The following is a 20,016-nucleotide window of genomic DNA, read 5'->3' as shown; positions in this document are numbered from 1 at the left end:
AGGCTTGTTGTTGGCATAGCAGCGTACAGTTCTTACGAGAACAACAGTGTCCATATACTAGTTGATGTATGTAGTCAGTAGTGCAGTTTACCACCTCCTTAATGTCCCCACTACTGTACCCTTGCAGGATATCCCAGTCCGTACATCCAAAAAGCAGTCTCTCAGTGCCTGCTCTGCCTCAGTAGACCATTTCCTGATTGAGCATGTGGTTGTTGGTAGCCTCCTCACTTTTGGTTTGCAGTGAGGTTGAAGCAGAATGAGGTTTGTGGTCTGCTTTCCCCAGGGCAGGCAGTGGAGTAGCACTGTATACGTCCTTAATGTTTGCATACAGCGGGTCTTTAACCCTATTTTGTAACAATTAGGGCGGCAGTGGCTCAGGAGGTAGAGCGCTCGTCTTGGGATCGAGAGATCGCAGTTCGAATCCCGGCTCCTCCGTGTTACATGTCCAAGTGTCCTTGGGTAAGACACTGAACCCCTAATACCCCGAATCAGCAGGTTAGCGCCTTACATGGCTGCACGGCCGCTATTGGGAAATGTGAAGCACAATGTAAAGCGCTTTGGGAAGTCTTGACTTGAAAAGCGCTATATAAATGCAGATCATTTCATTTTCATTTCATTAACCTAGTAGTAACAACGTAGGGATAAGATGATAAGTTGTTGAGAAATTAAAACAAGTCACATTTATTTATATAGCCCTTAATCACAAAAATGTGTCAAAGGACTGCAAATACAAATACATTCCAGTTCATGGGCTTCATGTACAAAAAAAAAATATCTTCAAGCATTGATGATTAGTTTTAAGCAATTAATTAAGAGAGTCGAATGAGAAGCTATAGTATTCGTGTATTGAAAAAATATATTTGGTCATCTTTTTAGAGATTTATTTTACAGGAAATACAACAAACTGGGTAGCACGGCGGCGCAGTGGTTAGTGCGTGTGCGGCACAATTCTGAGGTCATGAGATTGAACTTCCTGTGTGGAGTTTGCATGTTCTCCCCGTGCTTGCGTGTGTTTCCTACGGGCACTCCGGTTTCCTCCCAAATCCCAAAAACATGTAAATCAGGTTAATTAGCCGGTCTGAAATGTCCCTAGGTGTGAATGAGCGAGCGAATTGTCTGTCCCTTTGTGCCCTGCGACTGGCTGACAACCGGTTCAGGGTGTCTCCTGTCAACTGCCCAATGATGGCTGGGACTGGCTCCAGCACCCCTGCGACCCTATTGAGGATAAGCGGTGCAGATAATGGATGGATAGATGCAACAAACCAAGTTAATGAGCAAAAAAAGTGCTATCTTTTCAACTTTGTTGCCACCATTTTAGCTATTTAGCAAAATACAAAAAGAAGATACTCATTCCAATTGACTAAATGTCCCTGAACATATAATTTGGGAGTGATTCTGCTACCGAGCTGCCACAACCTAGCTCTCTTCATCTCTCTAATGTCTGTCATTGAAACTGTGACACAATTCGTCTCTAGGCGCACTAGTTATACGTAAATGTAGTTTTGAATAAAAACTTATCTTTATTTGAACTAAATGTACCCGGAACTTTTTTAAAACTACATTTTGAGTATCCTGATTACGTAACGTCGTTACATGTGTTCCGTTACACCCGAAGCCTAGAAGCGCATGCGTGAAGCAACCCACAATCCACATCTTTCCTTTCAGGAGAAAAAGGGGCGGAGTAGTCGGCTAGTTAGCACCAAGCTAGTCTCAAACTAGCCGTGCCGTCTTACCTACAAGCTAGGTGGGGAAGAAGGCGAAAAAACAGACGCCGTTCGTACCGGCCTCAAATAAAACCTTCATCGACGCTCTGTTATCATTTTTAAAGGGGACTTGAGAGAAACACCAAGCTGTGGGTCTTCAGTAAGTCCATTTTGTTTTCCCTCCAAAAGCGACCGCAGTGCTGCACAATGCGTGCGCGCCTGCAAGCTAGCTGTTAGCATATGTGGTTAGCATCTTTTCATCCGTTTCGCGTCTCCCAATGTACGATTTCCTTTTGGAAATTGTGCTACAATGGAAATTCATTGGAAAATCGTGCACTATATGTGTGGGTGGCCAAAAGCGGCGCAGCACAACTCAACATGGAGGATGGGGGCTAGCAGCTTCCTGCATGCGTGCATGGCTTTGTCGTGCATCTCCCTCCATTTTCATGGCATTTATTACATGGCAACGACGTGCTCGCGTTGTAAATACTCGAAAAATTATCTATTTTCTCTGTTAGTATCAACATGTACTTTACTTGTTTTTTATTTATTTCGTCTTCTAATGCATGATTTTTTTTCTGCTCAAGGATCATGCTTCCTCCTATTGATATTGTGCTGCTCCTAGTGTGCTGAAGATGGCCAGAAGGGGCAGTACATTTTCCTAAAAAAACAACGTTTCTGTGGCTCTTTAATTACAAATTGATTTTTTTCCCCCCTCCATGCACAACAGGCTCATTTAAGAATGTGACTTGAATTTCACGCCTCGCATTTTCATGCTTCGTCCCAATTATATCTTACTACTCCTTCTGCAGTAAATTTTACTGCACAATAAGATTGATTTCCTTGTTTGTTGTGAAAAAAGAAAAATAACACCAATTTTTCAGCTAGTCAATCCAAAAAATGTTTTTTTTCTTGGGGCCGGGGTTGCAGACCAGGGTCATTTAAGTATGTGAGTTGAATTTCAGGCTTGGTCATACGGATATTTTGCGACTCCTGGTGTGCTTAAACGGCCCTAAGGGGCTGTACATTTTCTCAAAAACATTTTTTGCAGACCAGGGTCATTTTAATGCAGTGTTTTTCAACCAGTGTGCCAAAGGAATTTGCCCAATTTTATCTTTGCTTAAACGCACGCCATTGCGACCAAGTAGCTGTAACACTAATCTAGAGTTCAAGGAGATATATTAAATAATTTATTTTGTTTGATGAAGCTGTTTAAGATTGCATTACAAAAAAGAATTAAGCTTTTTTTTTTTTTTAGCAATTTTCTTATTTTACTATTGAAAGAAAGCAAACAAAATGGATGCAGCAACAAATCCTTTTTTGTTCCAAGGGCAGATACTAATCTTCGAAAGACATGTTATCAACATGTAGGACATGCTGTAAAAACATTATACAGTCAGTTTATGTAAATCAATTTAACTCCTTAAAATGAGATTGGTGTTGAAATTCATTTAAAAAGTAAGAACGCAGTAAAACATTTTTTGGGTTGTAATTTTTGCTCATTTCAATTGTCATTTCTGTTTTTCTAGGGGAAAATAGGGGCAGTAAATATCATGCGCAATGAAACACTGCAATGTTGTGATTGTGTGTAGTAGGCCTATTCAAATATACATTATATAATGTTTTAAAAAACATTGATTTGAATACGAGGCAAAAATACATGAACTATCACACCAATGTTAAATAAATGTCAATATGGTTTTAAAGCAAACAGATCAGCAACAATGGCTATTTTTGATGCGGTATAAGAAATCACCCATAGCATCTTTAAATTTATTATTATTTTGGTTTCTTTTGTACTGTGTAATCATTATTTAGGTTCCCGTCATGTTGTCCCTTATCCTGCTGCCAGGCCGTGTCGAAAAACACCTTGCCATCCAGTGGTCAAATATTACACTCTGGGGATTTGATGTTATTTTTTTACAATTAAATATACTTCCAAACAAAGAACAAACATCTTTTTTAATAGTTCGGGCATTTACTTAACAAAACTACAGCATGTATTTTTTTTTTACCAATAAGTTCACGGATCCCTTAAATCCCCGGTGTTTAATGTTCGACTACTAGGTGTCACTGTTGCTTGAGACAAACGAAAAACCAGTGCTACAACAAGCAACAGGACGACAGACAAACATGGCAGCGACCTTAGGTATAGATTCCACTATGTAAAAGAAATGCCTATTTCACGGCTTACCTTTTTATAAAAATGAAAGTTGGTATGAGAGTTAATGTATTTTTGCCTAGTATTCAAATCATTGTTAGGCTTTTATACTCAATCAAGTTTTTTGTAACGTTAAGAGGCACTAAATATTGCACACTGTACCTTTTAATTGCCAGGGTTGTCAGGGCATAGAGATTATAAGCAAAGAGACGGTTAAGTCAATCAGTGAAGTTAAATGGTAAATGGTTTGCATTTGTAATAGTGCTTTTCAAGTCAATGAAGACCTCCCAATGTGCTTCACACTTACCCATACACACACACATAGCCATGCAAGGCGCCTACCTGCTTATTGGGGGCATTAGAGATTCACTTCGACATATAACACGGAGGAGCCGGGAATCGAACCTGGACCTCTTGACCCCAAGACGAGCGCTCTACCTTAGCTAATGCCGCCCTAGTTAAAGTTAATCATTAATGTTACAGTGAGTGTTTACATCCGTCTTTATTTTTTTACAGTATATTACACCTGGTGTGAAACCACTTGCGGCCTGCATGAAGACTTGTTAGCTTTCTGCCAACTTCTACTTTTCACAAAGTAAGTTGTTCTATTGCTTAACCCTTTTTCCTATTTAGATTTTGCTTGCAAGCACAAACTTCAGTGAGACCCAGGTGTGTGGACACAGGTGTCAAACGGGGCCAAACCAGGCCCACCAAGGTTTTTAATCAGGCCTGCGAGACAACACTGAGTGAAGCACAAGAGGAAAAAAAAAGCTGCCGTTTTAAATATGTCCACTCAAATTGGCCAAAGCCAAGTGACACTCTTAAAGAAACAATCTGTATGTCTTTCTCTCGCTCTCTCTTCTCTTTTTTCTTTTTCTGCTTGTTTCTCATTCTTACTCACGCTCACTCTTTTCAGCTTTTCTATGCCTTTTTTCTCTTCTGTCATTCTTTTTCTCTCTCCATTTTCTTTCTGTATTTCATTCTTTCTCCATGTTTCTCTTCCTCTCCTTTTTATCCCTTTGTCTCTTTCTTACTATTTTTGCTCTTTCTTACTGTGATTTCCATGTTCTTTCTTTTGTATATCTCTTTCTTAGATAGATAGATAGATAGATAGATACTTTATTCATCCCCGTAGGGAAATTCACACTTCCAGCAGTCTACCCCGTTGTTTATTAACAGATTAACATGATGCCCTAGGGTGCTTGTCCCCTTTCTCACTCTCTTTCTTTGTTTAAATCTACTAGTCTAGCCTCCTTGAGATATTTTTCTAGCATGTGGCCCCCTGCTAAAATGAGTTTGACACCCCTGGTCCAGGGGTTTGCTGGGGCGTGTCCCATTCATTGCCCACACACCAATTAGCCAAAAGTGAATGAAAGGACAAAAAAACTACTTTTATATAGAAGTTTGAGACAATGGTAGGGGCAACAAGACAGTTTTTTTTTTATGGTATGGGAAACTTTGAACACAAGCTGCTTTGGGCCACAGCTTACATTCTGGCGTATCCCGTTTGCTTTGGATTGTTTTAATAAAAGTAAACTTTTTGTGTGTTAGCTGTTTGAATAGGATCCGTCTCCAGTATGAGTCTGACTCCAGAAGCCCCCAATGACGTTCCCAGTGTCACAGAAGGTAAAACGCTTGGAAACATTTCTATCATGGTCTACTCCAGTGTTTTTCAGCTAGGCTAAGCTGTAGGAACCCAGTAAATGCGTTTTTCAAACCAAAATTGCACACAAAAAAATCGAATGGAAGTTGCATTTTCTGTGCTAATTTTTTTGTAAGTACTTAATCACAATGAGCATTGTTTCTCATAGTTTGAGAGATCTATGGCAGGGGTGTATACCATGCGGCCTGGGGTAATCATTTGATGCCCCCAATATAACATGAAAGTTTAGCGGGACAGTTGTATTAATATCACCTCCTAGTGGTAGACAAAATAATTGATTAAGAAGAAAAATTATTTGAAAAACTACACAAACTATGATATAAATTGATATAGATTCTTTTAAGAAATACTCCTTGCTCTAGAAATTTGCATTTATTTCACATAACCTCAGTGGAACTGTTAGAATCTAGGCTTAAAACACACTTCTATTCTATAGCTTATGAGGCATGACCTATATTTCATATTGACAATATCTGTGTATTATTTGTTATTGCAACATACATTGCACCCTGGTCATCCTGGAAGGGGGATTACCTCGTGTGCTGTCCCTTCTCAAGGTTTCTTCATTTTCCTCATGTTGAGGTTTTTGAGTTTTTCCTTGCCCTCATGTAGGTTTTAGATCGGGGGATGGTGTAATAATAGTCTGTGGTTTGCAATCATCTGGGGTCTGTGCAGCCCTTTGAGTCTCCTTGTGATTAAGGGCTATACAAATAAACATGACTTGACGTAACATGAGCAAAGAGTCAAACATTAAAAAGGCTGGGCAAGAACATGGGAGGTAAAATCGTGCAATTTGGTCACTTTGAGTCTCCATAGTTTGTATTTTTTCCTTGCACTTGTTTTTGGTTGCACTACAACAGGGTTCTCGGACATAGTGCCCGTGACCACAGGATGCCCGTGCAACCGTCTGAAAATAGCTCACCAGTGCTGGGTCATTAAGATTTTCATGTACGTTTTTGGTGTTATTCTTTCGTGCTGCAATCACCATAAAAAAGCCGATTTTGCAGAGGCAAGGGCCGCTTCATACTTAACAACCCGTCATACCAGGTTTGATGGAAAAACCTCAAGCTTGGTAGCGCCCATCTAGTTTAATCAGTAAACAAAAGCGTGCGTCTTTTGGGTCGTGATTTAAGCTGTAAGGGCGCCATGGAATCAAGGACACTAGCCAGAGAAGTGTTAAAATCATTCATGAGTGAGTCAATAGAGCCTTTATATAAAGGAAACGACGCAACTACTCCTGAAAGAAGATCAGGGAGCTCAGAAACTGTACCGGAGCAAATAATGCGGCTGCTAAATCCTTTACTTGCTTTAATACGACATTTAGCCAGCACCTCATATGTAACCAAATAATGATCAGGAAGCGATCTTGGATTTAAAAGACCGAATTTTAGCTGTGCTGAATCTTTTAACTTCGCTGAAGTATTTGTAGAAATTGCCACAAGATGTCGCCGTTCGGCCATGTTATAACTCGGGCGTGTGTTGACAGGCGGGAAAATGAAGAAATATTAGTAGATTTAGCCACAATTCCGTCATCATCGTGCCCTTCGCTGACGTTTCCAAAATCAGTTCTGCGGTCCTAGCGATGTAGCCCCCTTAGCTTAGCACCGTGGCCCGAGCGACAGCCCCGGTTTGTCTGCGATACCTCTGCCGCTTCGTAAGTGGGTTGGCCACCCACTGAGATCCCGTTACCCCTTTTGTATTTCTTGCGGGATATCATAGGTGGCATAAAAATTGCCCCAAAAGTCGTAATTTAGACCCAAATTTCTAAGTTCCTTGTGACTATAAGTGTTATTGGTCAAGCATGTTTTCAGAAAAGAAAGCAAAATGGACAAGAGAATAGTAATAAATAAAACATTAGCTGAAGAGCTGTGAGTTGCTGCGTCCATGCGCACAGCCATCTTCAAGAAAATGTCAGAATTCATGCCAGTTCATAGCATTGACACTAAAAGATTGTAGATCATAGATAGGAACAGCTCAAAGTATGCGGCAGCAGCAAGATGGTCATCAAAGTGAACAAAAACGTTTGTTTTTTTTTTGATCGTGGTGGATTTCCTTCTTTGGTGGTACTAAAAAAATGGAACATTGGCCTTGAAAGTGCTTGAATTTGGCCTGGGAAAAGGGTGTACAAGACCTGATGAATGTACAAACAAAATTAAATCACATGAAACTAGTGCGGGGGATTAATTCTGAAATTTCATTGAGGGATAGTGTACCTTGAGATTTTTGTTTGGCTCCGAAAATGTTTAAAAAACAATAGCCTGACAATATTGTTCCCCAGCAGAGAACAAGCAGCAGCCACCACCACCGCCGGCGGCGGCGACTGAGACAAAGGAAAAAAAGGCGGACAATGTAGCCGAAGAAGAAGAGGAGGAAGAAGAATACGTGGTGGAGAAGGTCCTGAATCGGCGAGTGGTCAAGGGGAGGGTGGAGTACCTCCTGAAGTGGAAAGGATTCTCAGAGTGAGTGCTATAATGACCTGTATTTTAACATTGGGGTTGGGGTCTTTCTCATAGAATTTTGTGAGCCGGTAGGGCTGCATGATTTTAAGAAAAAAAACTATTCACTATTTTTCGGACCAGTATTGCAATTTTGATGCGATTTTCAATTTCATAAGGTAAATGCATTTTCTGTGCTAGTTTTATTTTCGTAAGTACTTCTTTACCCAGTACATTGATTTTTCCATGAGTGGAGTTGGTTATTAATAAGGAAAAAAATGTTAAAAAATACTAATGGCACCATATCATACACATTTTTCATGTGGAGTACTTGTAATTTGACAAGATTACGGCTTTTTTTATTTTAAAATGTGTTTTTTTTTTTTTATCCGACTCAAAATAATGTTAACATGTTCGAAAGGGGGTAGTATGAAGCAGACGCTTATTTTCCCTACCCCTTCATCTTCCCTATTAATTACATTCTGTTGATAGCTACTCTTTTGTGTCTAAATACAACACAATCTCAAGGATACACACATTACATAGGTCAGATATCAATAATTATAATAATAACAACAATAGTCACATATTTTATACACTAATCAGCGTAGTACCATCCCTCAACGTCATAATGCCACTAGCAGGGATGTGATTTTTCCGACTATAGTCGGAATTCTGACTTTTTCTCTTTCACTTTTTCACTTGAATAGCAAACAAATTTTTGTATTGAAATTTGAACACGTGAATAGTTGGACATTGTTTGATCTCGTCTTGTAAATTGTTCCAAAGTTTGAGTCCACACACAAGAAGTCTGTGAGCGACACTTGCAACTGAGGCTCCAACTAGGTTTCCTGGTTGTTCTCACCTTTGGGATTTTTAATTTACTACAGCCCCTCAAGTTCTTTCCGAGTGAATAATTTTTGGATGTTTTCTGGCACCATGTTTTTGTTGACCTTAAATAGCAGTTGTGAAGTGAAACATTTTACTAAATCATTTAATTTTAATAATTTGTACTGCAGGAATAAAATATTAGTATGATCCCAATGTCCTACCCTGCATGTGATCGCAAGAGAATAAAACCTTTTCTGTGCGTTCGAACTTGGATGACTCAATGTTGGAATCACTTGCAGTGATTATTTCTGTTGGGGACAAAACTTTAGAGTGTTACTGTCCAAATGAGACCAAAAGTGTCCAGATTCTCCAAACAATTCAACAGTTCAGCATTCAATTGACTTTGGATCAACTTGATCAAGATTTTATAAGAATTTTACAGTGTTTGAAGTAAAGTAAACATTGCCCTCTTCTGGGGAGCTAGGTTAGGTTTGCTGTCTATAAATCATTGAGAAAAACGAGGTGTCTTGCGATAACACAATCTCAACATCACATCACAATGTCTATCAGATTAAGGTTAATCGTGCAGCGCTAGTAGACAGTCTGGGAGGGTCAGGCACTTGCCCCCCTGCATGAGACAAAGTTAACGAGTATAAGTTGACAGCGCTTTACAAGCTATTGGTGACGGGAATTACGCTTCTTTTTCGGTATTCCGCTAAAGAACGTAAATGAAAGCATTACGAGCAATTACACGAAGTCTGTGAGCGACACTTGCAACTGAGGCTCCAACTAGGTTGTTTTCATAATCGACGAATCTGTCAATTATTTTTTCGATTCATCGGATTTCTCAAATATATTTTTAAAAGTTTGTAAACAATGAACTTGACAACAAACAAAAAACACATATGAAAATATGCTGTACTTCACTCTGAAAATGCTGGTCTACTAGTGATCCCAAGAGCCAAGAAGAGATCCGCATGTTCGAGAGCGTTTTACATTCGGGCTCTGGTGTTTTGGAATGTTTTGCCCCCTCAGATTCGATCTGCAATCTCAGTGGAACTGTTTAAATCTAAGCTTAAAACACATTCCTACTCTATAGCATATGAATAACCTGTATTTTATGTTGACAATATCTGTGTTGTTGGTTATTGCAGCGTCCATTGTAGCCTGGTTGTCCTGGAAGGGGGATTGCCTCATGTGCAGTCTCTTTTCAAGGTTTCTTGATTTTGCTCATGTTGAGGTTTTTTGAGTTTTTCCTTGCCCTCGTGTAGGTTTTAGATCAGGGGATGGTGTAGTCACTACACTGTAGTCTGTGGTTTGCAATAATCTGGTCTGTGCAGCCCTTTGAGATTCCTTGTGATAAAATCCCTGAAAACAAACTACCTAACAAAGTAAGAATCAGAAATATTAATTCTTCAGTGCTTTAAGAAACGTTTGGATAGAAGAACTTTAATTATTTACAATTCAACCTATGTTGACTGAAGCGACATAACACCTTTGAAAAACATGTACAAATATAAGTTGGAACGTGAATAACAAAAAACAAAAATATATGTCTGAATGTTGGCATATGAAGTGTTCAGCTTTGAGGGACTGATTCAGATTCTTGTCAGTGGTGTCATGGAGACAATATCTTTAAAATGATTCCATATATGGATCATTAGCCCAATTTGACTCATTTCTTTTGAATTTTCTTTCTTGTCCTCCGTATTGCAATCTCTTTTGTACCGTTCCTGTGCTCAATGTGCTTCTGCGGCAGTCCTAACCCAACCCCTCCCTCTGTTTAGGCAATCATATTAACCAAACGTGAGTGAGAGGGATTTTTTATTTAACGAGTTAGAGACACTGGCAGGACCAAGTAGACCTTGGCTGTCAGCAACTCGATGAATTTTGTGTGCAGGGAAGACAACACGTGGGAGCCAGAAGACAACCTGGACTGTCCCGACCTCATCGCCGAGTTCCTCCAGTCTCAGAAGTTGGCGCAGGAGGGCAAACGGAAGGCTGACGGTGATGGAGAGGAAAGCAAATCCAAGAGGAAGAAGGATGACGTGAGTTTAAAGTATTTGTGTGAAATGGGGAAAAGTATTCACCGAAAATGATTATTTTCTCAAGACTGAAAAACTGAGGGGCTTTGCCAGAGGTTTGGATCCGGAGAGGATCATCGGAGCCACAGATTCGACGGGAGAACTCATGTTCCTCATGAAGTGGTGAGTATCCAATGATTTCTTTACCGTATTTCCATGGAGGCGCACCTTGTTAAGACGCCGTTTTCTGAGCTGGTTTTATTTCATAATTCAACACATGTATACAGCACTCATGAGCATTGGGCGCAGCTTCATTGTTTTACAACAACACAGACAAGCGTACAAGTGTGCATATTCAACCCTTTAAGAATCCTGTAAATTTCCCCCCAAAATCCCAATTCGAGACGTACCTAAAGCAGTGTCTGAAACTCATGACAAAAAGTTGCCTGCCCCATTTTTCACTATTTGAAACACAATAAGACGACGAATCGCAAAAAAAACCGTTGTTGGAAAGTGTTAAGGATGGATAATCAGAATATATAACAACAACACTTTAAAATTAAGTTTATTATAAATCTACTTATGACATTCATTGCATGTATACGACATCGCTGTTTTTCCATCTACCATCAGTATGTACCGGTATTTACTCATCTTCATTCATGCAATGTTTGCGTTGTGTCGTCTGCTACAAGCCACGTGAACTCCTCTTTCCACGGTGCTTTTAATGTACGTTTACGTTTTGTAGCGTCATATATTTTGTTAGCTTCTTTTGAATCTTCTGGGGCTGAGGTTTTGGCTTGATTCCTAACCACTTCTCCATTGTTCTTGTGTTCTCTATGCGTCTACTTTGGAAAACGATATACAAATGCACAACCTTATAACGCTCGGGAGAGTCCGGAAGCACAAAGTTATTCGATGCAGGCTTCCGATTGTCTGCAGAGTATGCAAGTTTGTTTTGGAAAAAAATCTTTTTATTTTCCTTTTTTTTCCCCCTTGAAAAAGTTGTCGGCCACTCGGGCGGAGACGTTTTGTAAGTTGTACTCCCAACGTAAAAGATGAACGCCCGGGGCGTCCGGGCAGACATTTCAGACACAGCCCAAAGTAAATAATGCTGTTCTTGAACAGTTTGGAAAATATGGACGGTTTTGGTCTCTTTTTTAAAGGGAACACTGAAGTTTTGTCACAAACAAGTGCTACTTACATTTGGTAAACTAAGTTGGAACATAAAGAAAGTGTTTTTTTTTTTTTCCTTCTTCCCCTCGCCTGTTTTTTTTTTTCCAATCACTTGCTTGCAAATGAGTAAATTAGCTGGAAAAAGGGTGAAACAATAAAGTTCATTAAGCTTTACCTGGTACCATGTCAAATTTCCCCAAAAAGGTACCGTATTTTCCGCACTATAGGGCGCACCGGGTTATAGGGCGCACCACTAAAAAAATAGTTTTTGTTCCTTATCTTCCATAGATAAGGCGCACCGGATTATAAGGCGCTACAATGGGAAAGGTCGACAAAACAGTCAGATGATTCAGTGAAACTGATTACCCCCTTAACATTCCCAAAGCTTGCAAAGAAGCAAATACGTGTCGTAGACACGTGCGGATGCGGTGTCCATACGATGTCACTTAAATGCGTCATTTCAAATATCATTCGGAAGGTTGAAGTCTTGGGATTCAAGAAATGCCAAACATTTCTGTGTTTCTATTTTCTTTTTCGCTCACAACTTTACTGTGTATATGACAATAGACACTTGGAATTGAGTTTAATTCACTCAACTCATCACAGCAACATCAAGATCGTTCTAAAACAAGATACCGGGAAAATATATCCATCCATCCATTGTCTTCCGCTTATCCGAGGTCGGGTCGCGGGGGCAGCAGCGTTAAAAGGGAAGCCCAGACGTCCCTATCCCCAGCCACTTCCTCCAGCTCATCCGACGGGACCCCGAGGCGTTCCCAAGCCAGCCGAGAGACGTAGTCTCTCCAACGTGTCCTGGGCCGCCCCCGGGGCCTCCTGCCGGTGGGACATGCCCGGAACACCTCCCGAGGGAGGCATCCAGGAGGCATCCTTATTAGATGCCCGAGCCACCTCAACTGGCTCCTCTCAACGCGGAGCAGCAGTGGCTCTACTCCGAGTCCCTCCCGGATGACTGACCTTCTCACCCTATCTCTAAGGGAGAACCCAGCCACCCTGCGGAGGAAACTCATTTCGGCCGCTTGTATCCGGGATCGAGTTCTTTCGGTCATGACCCAAAGTTCATGACCATAGGTGAGGGTAGGAACGTATATCGACCGGTAGATCGAGAGCTTTGCCTTTCGGCTCAGCTCCCTCTTCACCACGACAGACCGGTACAGGGTCCGAATGACGGCAGACGCTGCACCGACCCGTCTGTCGATCTCCCGTTCCATCCTACCCTCACTCGTGAACAAGACCCCAAGATACTTGAACTCCTCCACTTGGGGCAAGACCTCCTCCCCGACACGGAGGGAGCATACCACCCTTTTCCGACTGAGAACCATGGCCTCGGACTTGGAGGTGCTGATCCCCATCCCGGCCGCTTCACACTCGGTTGCGAATCGCTCCAGCGAGAGCTGAAGATCACGGGCTGAGGAAGCCAACAGCACCACGTCATCTGCAAAAAGCAGTGACGCAATGCTGAGGCCCCCAAACCGGACTCCATCCCCGCCAAGGCTGCGCCTAGAAATTCTGTCCATAAAAGTTATGAACAGAATCGGTGACAAAGGGCAGCCCTGGCGGAGCCCAACACTCACCGGGAACGAATCCGACTTATTGCCGGCAATGCGGACCAGACTCTGGCACCGGGCATACAGGGACCGCACAGCCCGGATAAGACTGTGCGGTACCCCATACTCCCGAAGCACCCCCCACAGGGCCTCCCGAGGAACACGGTCGAATGCCTTCTCCAAGTCCACAAAACACATGTAGACCGGACAGGCAAACTCCCATGCACCCTCAAAGACCCTGAAGAGTGTATAGAGCTGGTCCAGTGTTCCACGGCCAGGACGAAAACCACACTGTTCCTCCTGAATCCGAGATTCGACTTCCTGGCGGACCCTCCTCTCCAGTACCCCTGAATAGACCTTACCAGGGAGGCTGAGAAGTGTGATTCGCCTGTAGTTGGAACACACTCTCCGGTCCCCCTTCTTAAAGATGGGAACCACCACCCCAGTCTGCCAGTCCAGAGGCACTGTCCCCGATGTCCACGCGATGTTGCAGAGGCGCGTCAACCATGACACGCCCACAACATCCAGAGCCTTAATGAAGTCTGGGCGGATCTCATCGACCCCCGGGGCCCTGCCACCGAGGAGTTTTTTGACAACCTCGGTGACTTCAACCCCAGTGATACGAGAGCCCAACCCAGAGACCTCAGGCTCTGCTTCCCCAGAGGAAGACGTGCCGGTGGAATTGAGGAGGTCTTCGAAGTACTCCGCCCACCGATTCACAACGTCCCGGGTCGAGGTCAGCAGCGCCCCATCGGCACTATACACAGTGTTGATGGCACACCGTTTCCTCCCCCTAAGACGTCGGATGGTGGACCAGAATTTCCTCGAAGCCGTTCGGAAGTCGGCTTCCATGGCCTCGCCAAACTCCTCCCATGCCCGAGTTTTTGCCTCGGCAACCGCCAAAGCCGCATTCCGCTTGGCCAGCCGATACCTGCCAGCTGCTTCCAGAGTCCCACAGGCCAGGAAGGCCCGATAAGACTCCTTCTTCAGCTTGACGGCATCCCTCACCGCCGGTGACCACCAACGGGTCTGAGGGATGCCACCGCGGCAGGCACCGACTACCTTGCGGCCACAGCTCCGATCAGCCGCCTCGACAATGGAGGCGCGGAACATGGTCCACTCGGACTCAATGTCCCCCGCCTTCCTCGGGACATGGGCGAAGTTCTGCCGGAGGTGTGAATTGAAACTTCTTCTGACAGGAGATTCTGCCAGCCGTTCCCAACAGACCCTCACAACACGCTTGGGTCTGCCGGGTCGGGCCGGCATCTTCCCCCACCATCGAAGCCAACTCACCACCAGGTGGTGATCAGTTGACAGCTCCGCCCCTCTCTTCACCCGAGTGTCCAGAACATGCGGCCGCAGGTCCGACGAAACGATGACAAAGTCGATCATCGAACTACGGCCTAGGGTGTCCTGGTGCCAAGTGCACATATGGACACCCTTATGTCTGAAAATGGTGTTCATTATGGACAGACCATGACGAGCACAGAAGTCCAATAACGAAACACCACTCGGGTTCAGGTCAGGGGGGCCGTTCTTCCCAATCACGCCCTTCCAGGTCTCACTGTCATTGCCCACGTGAGCGTTGAAGTCTCCCAGCAGTACGAGGGAGTCCCCAGGGGGCGCGCTCTCAAGCACACCCTCTAAGGACCCCAAGAAGGGTGGGTACTCCGAACTGCTATTTGGTGCATAAGCACAAACAACAGTCAGGACCCGTCCCCCCACCCGAAGGCGGAGGGAGGCTACCCTCTCGTCTACCGGGGTGAACCCCAAGGTACAGGCGCCGAGCCGTGGAGCAATTAATATGCCCACACCGGCTCTGCGCCTCTCACCACGGGCAACTCCAGAGTGGAAGAGAGTCCAACCCCTCTCGAGAGGACTGGTACCAGAGCCCAAGCCGTGCGTAGAGGTGAGTCCGACTATATCTAGTCGGAATTTCTCAAACTCACGCACCAACTCGGGCTCCTTCCCTGCGAGAGAGGTAACGTTCCATGTCCCAAAAGCCAGTTTCTGTAGCCGGGGATCGTCGCGCCAAGGACCCCTCCCTTGGCTGCTACCCAGCTCTCTGCGCACCTGACCCCTTTGGCCCCTCCTACTGGTGGTGAGGGTGGGTAAGGGTCCGGCCACCAGGCGCTCGCCAGCGGACCCCGCCTCCAGGCCTGGCTCCAGAAGGGGGCCCCGGTAACCCGCGTCCGGGCGAGGGAAATAGAGGACCAAAGTTTTCTCTCATCATTAGGGGTCTTCTGATCTGCGTTTTGTCTGGCCACTCACCTAGAACCTGTTTGCCATGGGTGACCCTACCAGGGGCTTAAAGCCCCCGATAACATAGCTCCTAGGATCATTGGGACACACAAACTCCTCCACCACGATAAGGTAGCAGATCAAGGAGGAGATAACAAGATACCGGGAAAATATAAAGCCGCATAACTCACCTAAGTTCTCACCTTCAATAATGATACGCAATCATGGTCTTCTTACAACCGTGAGTGAAGTAAATCCAGGAGAGTAGAATATTTACAAATAAAGACTAATGAAACATGTTTCTATATGGCGTACTGTAGCAAGCTTGCTACGCCATTGCTAAACTCGGCCGATTGAAGGGTTTGTTTTGGGCATCTAGCCAATCCGAGGCTCCGAATAACTTCAGCCAATAGTGATCGATTCAAATGATGATTGACACATTGGTTAGCCAATGAAACGCCGGTATATAAATCCCAGCATACACCGCGGACTACTTCGCCTTCGGGGGAAAATCGAGTCGGCGGCCGTTGAGTAAGTTGCGAGACCTTGCGAATTTAATATTGAGCCATATATAAGGCGCACTATGTTATAAGGCGCATGGTCAGCTTTTGAAAAAAATTAAGACTTAGGTGCGCCTTATAGTGCGGAAAATACGGTATTTTCCACATTTTTCTGAAGGTATGCCACAGCCTTTCCAAAAGTGGCCATTTGGAGTAAGGATCAACCAATATGGCTTTTCTGGGCCAATACTGATTATTAGTTTTAAGAGAAGGCCAATAACTGATACTTAGAAATTATATTAATTTGCTGTTAGAAGCTTTAAAATTTGCGTAAGAAATTAAAAAGATGCAAAAAGAAACAAAGAATATTTGTTATGAATTCATATACAACTTTGATACCGCTCTGAAACCTTTTGCAGCAAATGAATTTCAACACCACTAACATGACTAATCTTTCACATGCCTAATACGAGTGAAAAGCTCAGTCGTTGTTCTGTGTTGTGTATAATGATCGGAGCGTTGAATAAATATTCCGATACCTGTCAAATGACCAAATATCGGTGCCAATAATTGACCCGCCCAATAATTGGTTGACTTCTAATTTGGAAACGACCAGTTTACAGGTCTTAGACCTTTGCAACCGTGTATTCTACCTTGACCAATTTTTAGACGTTGTGAGGGTTCTAAATGTTTGACTCTTTCCAGGGATCAATTGCTGATTTTGTACACTTGTGTGTGATGATTGTGCGTTAAAATAGACATGGCACTCATGCAAGTTAATTTGGAGCTCAGATTTTAATACAAATCGTAAAAATGCCTATATTTAAGTTAGGAATTTTATTGGCCAACCAATGTGTCAAGCTTGGTTTGAATTGCTCACTACTAGCCAAGCATTTTTTAAGCCAAAGTAAATAACGTCTGTTTTTTCTATACAGGTCCTCAGAGGCTAAAGGAAAGCTAAGGACCGCAAAAAAAGCTTTTACTATTGGAAATAATCTGACGAGTGCGAGTCATTCTGTTTGTAGCATGAATGAGCTTGAGCTGTGTTGTGGATTAACTAAATCAGCTTCGAGCTGATAACAGACCTGGCAGGATGTTATGAAACAATGTTGATACAAGAAATCACAAGTTGCTGACTAAGCGAATTGATTCCGCGAAAAAACACTTTGGAATCCGAGAAACGTCACGTGATCATGAGAACACAGTATAATAAGCCCAGCGTCTCCTGGACGAATTTGAACGTTGTTAAATATTGCTGAATAAAGAGCGTTCCCTCCCTGCCATATTTCGTCTCTGCGTATATTCTGGGGTGCCGCCCAACCACGTCCTCTCCAGCACCTAACAGTAGCTACTGTGGAATGTGTATTTACCGATTGTTTATTTAATCGCCGATCAGACCTCATCGGCGATTGTGTGCATCTTTGACTTCACGTAGGGCATTACAGTATGAACATTTATTAATCATGAACAGGCAATGTCGTGAAAATACTGATGGGAAAATGTTTAAAAATGAGCTGGTACAAAACTGAGTTTGTTTCTCCAATTCTTTTTACCAGTAATCATTAGCCAAGCGTCTACAATCCATCTGCAGAACTGCCCGGCTCTACTTTCCACTCTCGGTAATAATGTGGTCTCCATCAGCCGTCCGTTTTGCCCACCGCCCTCGCAGCCTTACTTTGAGCGACCGGTTCACCCTTTAGCGGTCTCATGGCATCCTCAATTATGTCCGCCTTTCAACAAACTAAGGGAGCACTGCACAAAAGAATGGGTTCTTACAAGTGCTTGAAATCTTTAAATGCTTGAATTTCAATGTGTTTTCAAGGTTTTAAAAGTGCTTTGAAGTGCTTCTTGCCATGTTTCTTGAGTTAGGTATTGGGCTTCAAATAAGTGTTTCAAACTTATTTTATGGTTTCAAAATGGGACTGGGGCTAGAATCTAGGATTAAGGCTCCTTTTTAGGGTATTACTCATTTTAGGGTTCTGAAATAGGCTTAGGGCTAGGGTTACAGCAAATTCGGCGTAGGTTCAGAAGCCTAGTGTTAGGGCTCCGTATTAGGGTTCTAAACCAAATGTAGGGTTCCAAAATAGGTTTAGAGCTAGGGTTGCGGTTTAAAACAGGGCTAGGGTTATTGTTATTGTTGGTTAGGTGTAGGCTTAGGTGCAAGGGTTCGCGCTATGAGTTGGGGTTTTAAACAAATTACGGGTTCCGAAACAAGGTTGGGGCTAGAGTTAGGGTTTAAACTAAGATTTGGGCTCATGTCTTTTGACCGGTGCTGGATTTCTTCTTTGGATGGGTTCTGGAAAAATTGGTATATTGCCTTTAAAGTCCTTGAAAAGTGACTTTGGCCACGACTTTCCCTGAAAATGGCACAATTTGAAGTAAATCTAACACCTTTATGTGCGCCCTCCGATCGTGGAAATACAAGAGCTGTTTTTCAACAGAGAAACATCCTTATTCAACAATGTTTTCTTTCCCACTTTCAGGAAAAACTCTGATGAAGCCGACCTGGTACCGGCCAAGGAGGCCAACGTCAAGTGTCCGCAGGTGGTGATTTCTTTCTACGAGGAGCGACTGACCTGGCACTCGTACCCCAGCGAAGAGGAGAAAAAAGACGACAAAAACTAAAGAAAACCAAGTGTAGTTTTAAATGCCGGTTATACATTGGATTTCGAAAAGGGTGTGGGAGGATATCCGGATTAAACAAACGTTGGATGTGTTTTTATGTGTTTAGAATGTCGGCATTCTGATCAACAGTCCTGTACTCACGTAGTGTTTTTAGTTTTACACAATTTGTCACGCTTATGTGTCATTTTTTTTTCTTCCATGTTAGCCTTCAACTTATCCTGATGACCCCTTTGCCGTGATTACTTCGTGCTTAGTGGTGGTTCTTGTTGCTTTTTCTGTTTCTCGCTGTCATTTTTGGACAATAAACTCACTTTTTGTTAAGGTCTTGTCAGTTTCTGAAGGCGCAAATTCACTAAAACCAGAGGTCACAACATGGATTGGGCAGGGGACATTTAAAGCTAGGAGTCTTAAATCCAATTGTTAAAAGACTTAAATATTACAGCAGTGTTAGGTTTTTCAAAAAAAGTTTCACGCTGCAGAAAAGCATAATTTTTTTAAGACTCATGATGAAAATGCTTCATGAGTGTAGCTTAACAGAATTTGGAATTAATGGTTATCTGCCGGTGCAGTACGGCAGCACAGTGGTTAGCGCGTGTGCAGCACAGTTCTGAGGTCATGAGATAGAACCTCCTGTGTGGAGTTTGCATGTTCTCCCGTGCTTGTGTGGGTTTCCTCCAGGCACAACAGTTTCCTCCCAAATTCCAAAAACATGTCAGGTTAATTGGCCGGTCCAAATTGTCCCTAGGTGTGAATGAGCGGGTGAGTTGTGTGTGTGCCCTTCGACTGGCTCGCAACCAGTTCAGGGTGTGCCCTGCCCACTGCCCAAAGATAGCTAGGACGGGCTCCAGCTAGAGGTAAGATCGGGCCAAAAAAAAGCACCCGAGCCCGACGCAGGCCCGAGGGGTATTAAACCCGACCCGGACCGAGCCCGACTAATTAACTGGATTTGCTGGCCCGGCCCGAGGGGAGCCCGAAATTACATATTTTATTTATAAGGAGGGGTGATTTATGATAACAAATTAAACTCTGCCTTTTGTTACAACATCTAGGCCTAAGTTAAATAAAACTGTATAAACATTTACATCTTTTAAA

The 20,016-nt window shown here is 43.3% G+C and overlaps 1 protein-coding gene across 2 annotated transcripts; it reads left to right on the top strand.

The window, feature by feature from the left end:
• The first annotated feature begins 1,657 nt into the window (after window positions 1-1,657).
• cbx1b (chromobox homolog 1b (HP1 beta homolog Drosophila)) lies at window positions 1,658-19,245 on the top strand. 2 transcript variants are annotated; one of them, XM_088323356.1, is made up of 7 exons: window positions 1,658-1,863; window positions 4,381-4,459; window positions 5,416-5,490; window positions 7,809-7,986; window positions 10,694-10,841; window positions 10,906-11,000; window positions 18,783-19,245. In XM_088323356.1, exons 3-7 carry the CDS (start codon window positions 5,442-5,444, stop codon window positions 18,922-18,924), a joined length of 612 nt encoding a protein of 203 aa, XP_088179482.1. In that variant the 5' UTR covers window positions 1,658-1,863; window positions 4,381-4,459; window positions 5,416-5,441; the 3' UTR covers window positions 18,925-19,245. The 2 variants fall into 2 exon arrangements, with proteins under 2 accessions (XP_088179482.1, XP_088179481.1); XM_088323355.1 differs by having other exon boundaries at window positions 7,806-7,986.
• The last annotated feature ends 771 nt before the right edge of the window (window positions 19,246-20,016 follow it).

The sequence above is a fragment of the Urocampus carinirostris genome, chromosome 19 (assembly GCF_059441175.1).
Source record: "Urocampus carinirostris isolate Australia breed hairy pipefish chromosome 19, RoL_Ucar_1.0, whole genome shotgun sequence".
In the NCBI taxonomy this organism is placed as follows: domain Eukaryota; kingdom Metazoa; phylum Chordata; class Actinopteri; order Syngnathiformes; family Syngnathidae; genus Urocampus; species Urocampus carinirostris.
This window is presented reverse-complemented; position numbering and strand designations above follow the sequence as displayed.

Bases quoted from the DNA above. Each gene is read 5' to 3' on its own strand.
- cbx1b (XM_088323355.1), top strand. From the start codon at position 5,442: ATGAGTCTGACTCCAGAAGCCCCCAATGACGTTCCCAGTGTCACAGAA. The intron at 5,491-7,805 runs GTAAAACGCTTG...ATTGTTCCCCAG, and splicing joins CGTTCCCAGTGTCACAGAAG to CAGAGAACAAGCAGCAGCCA. The intron at 10,842-10,905 runs GTGAGTTTAAAG...TATTTTCTCAAG, and splicing joins CCAAGAGGAAGAAGGATGAC to ACTGAAAAACTGAGGGGCTT.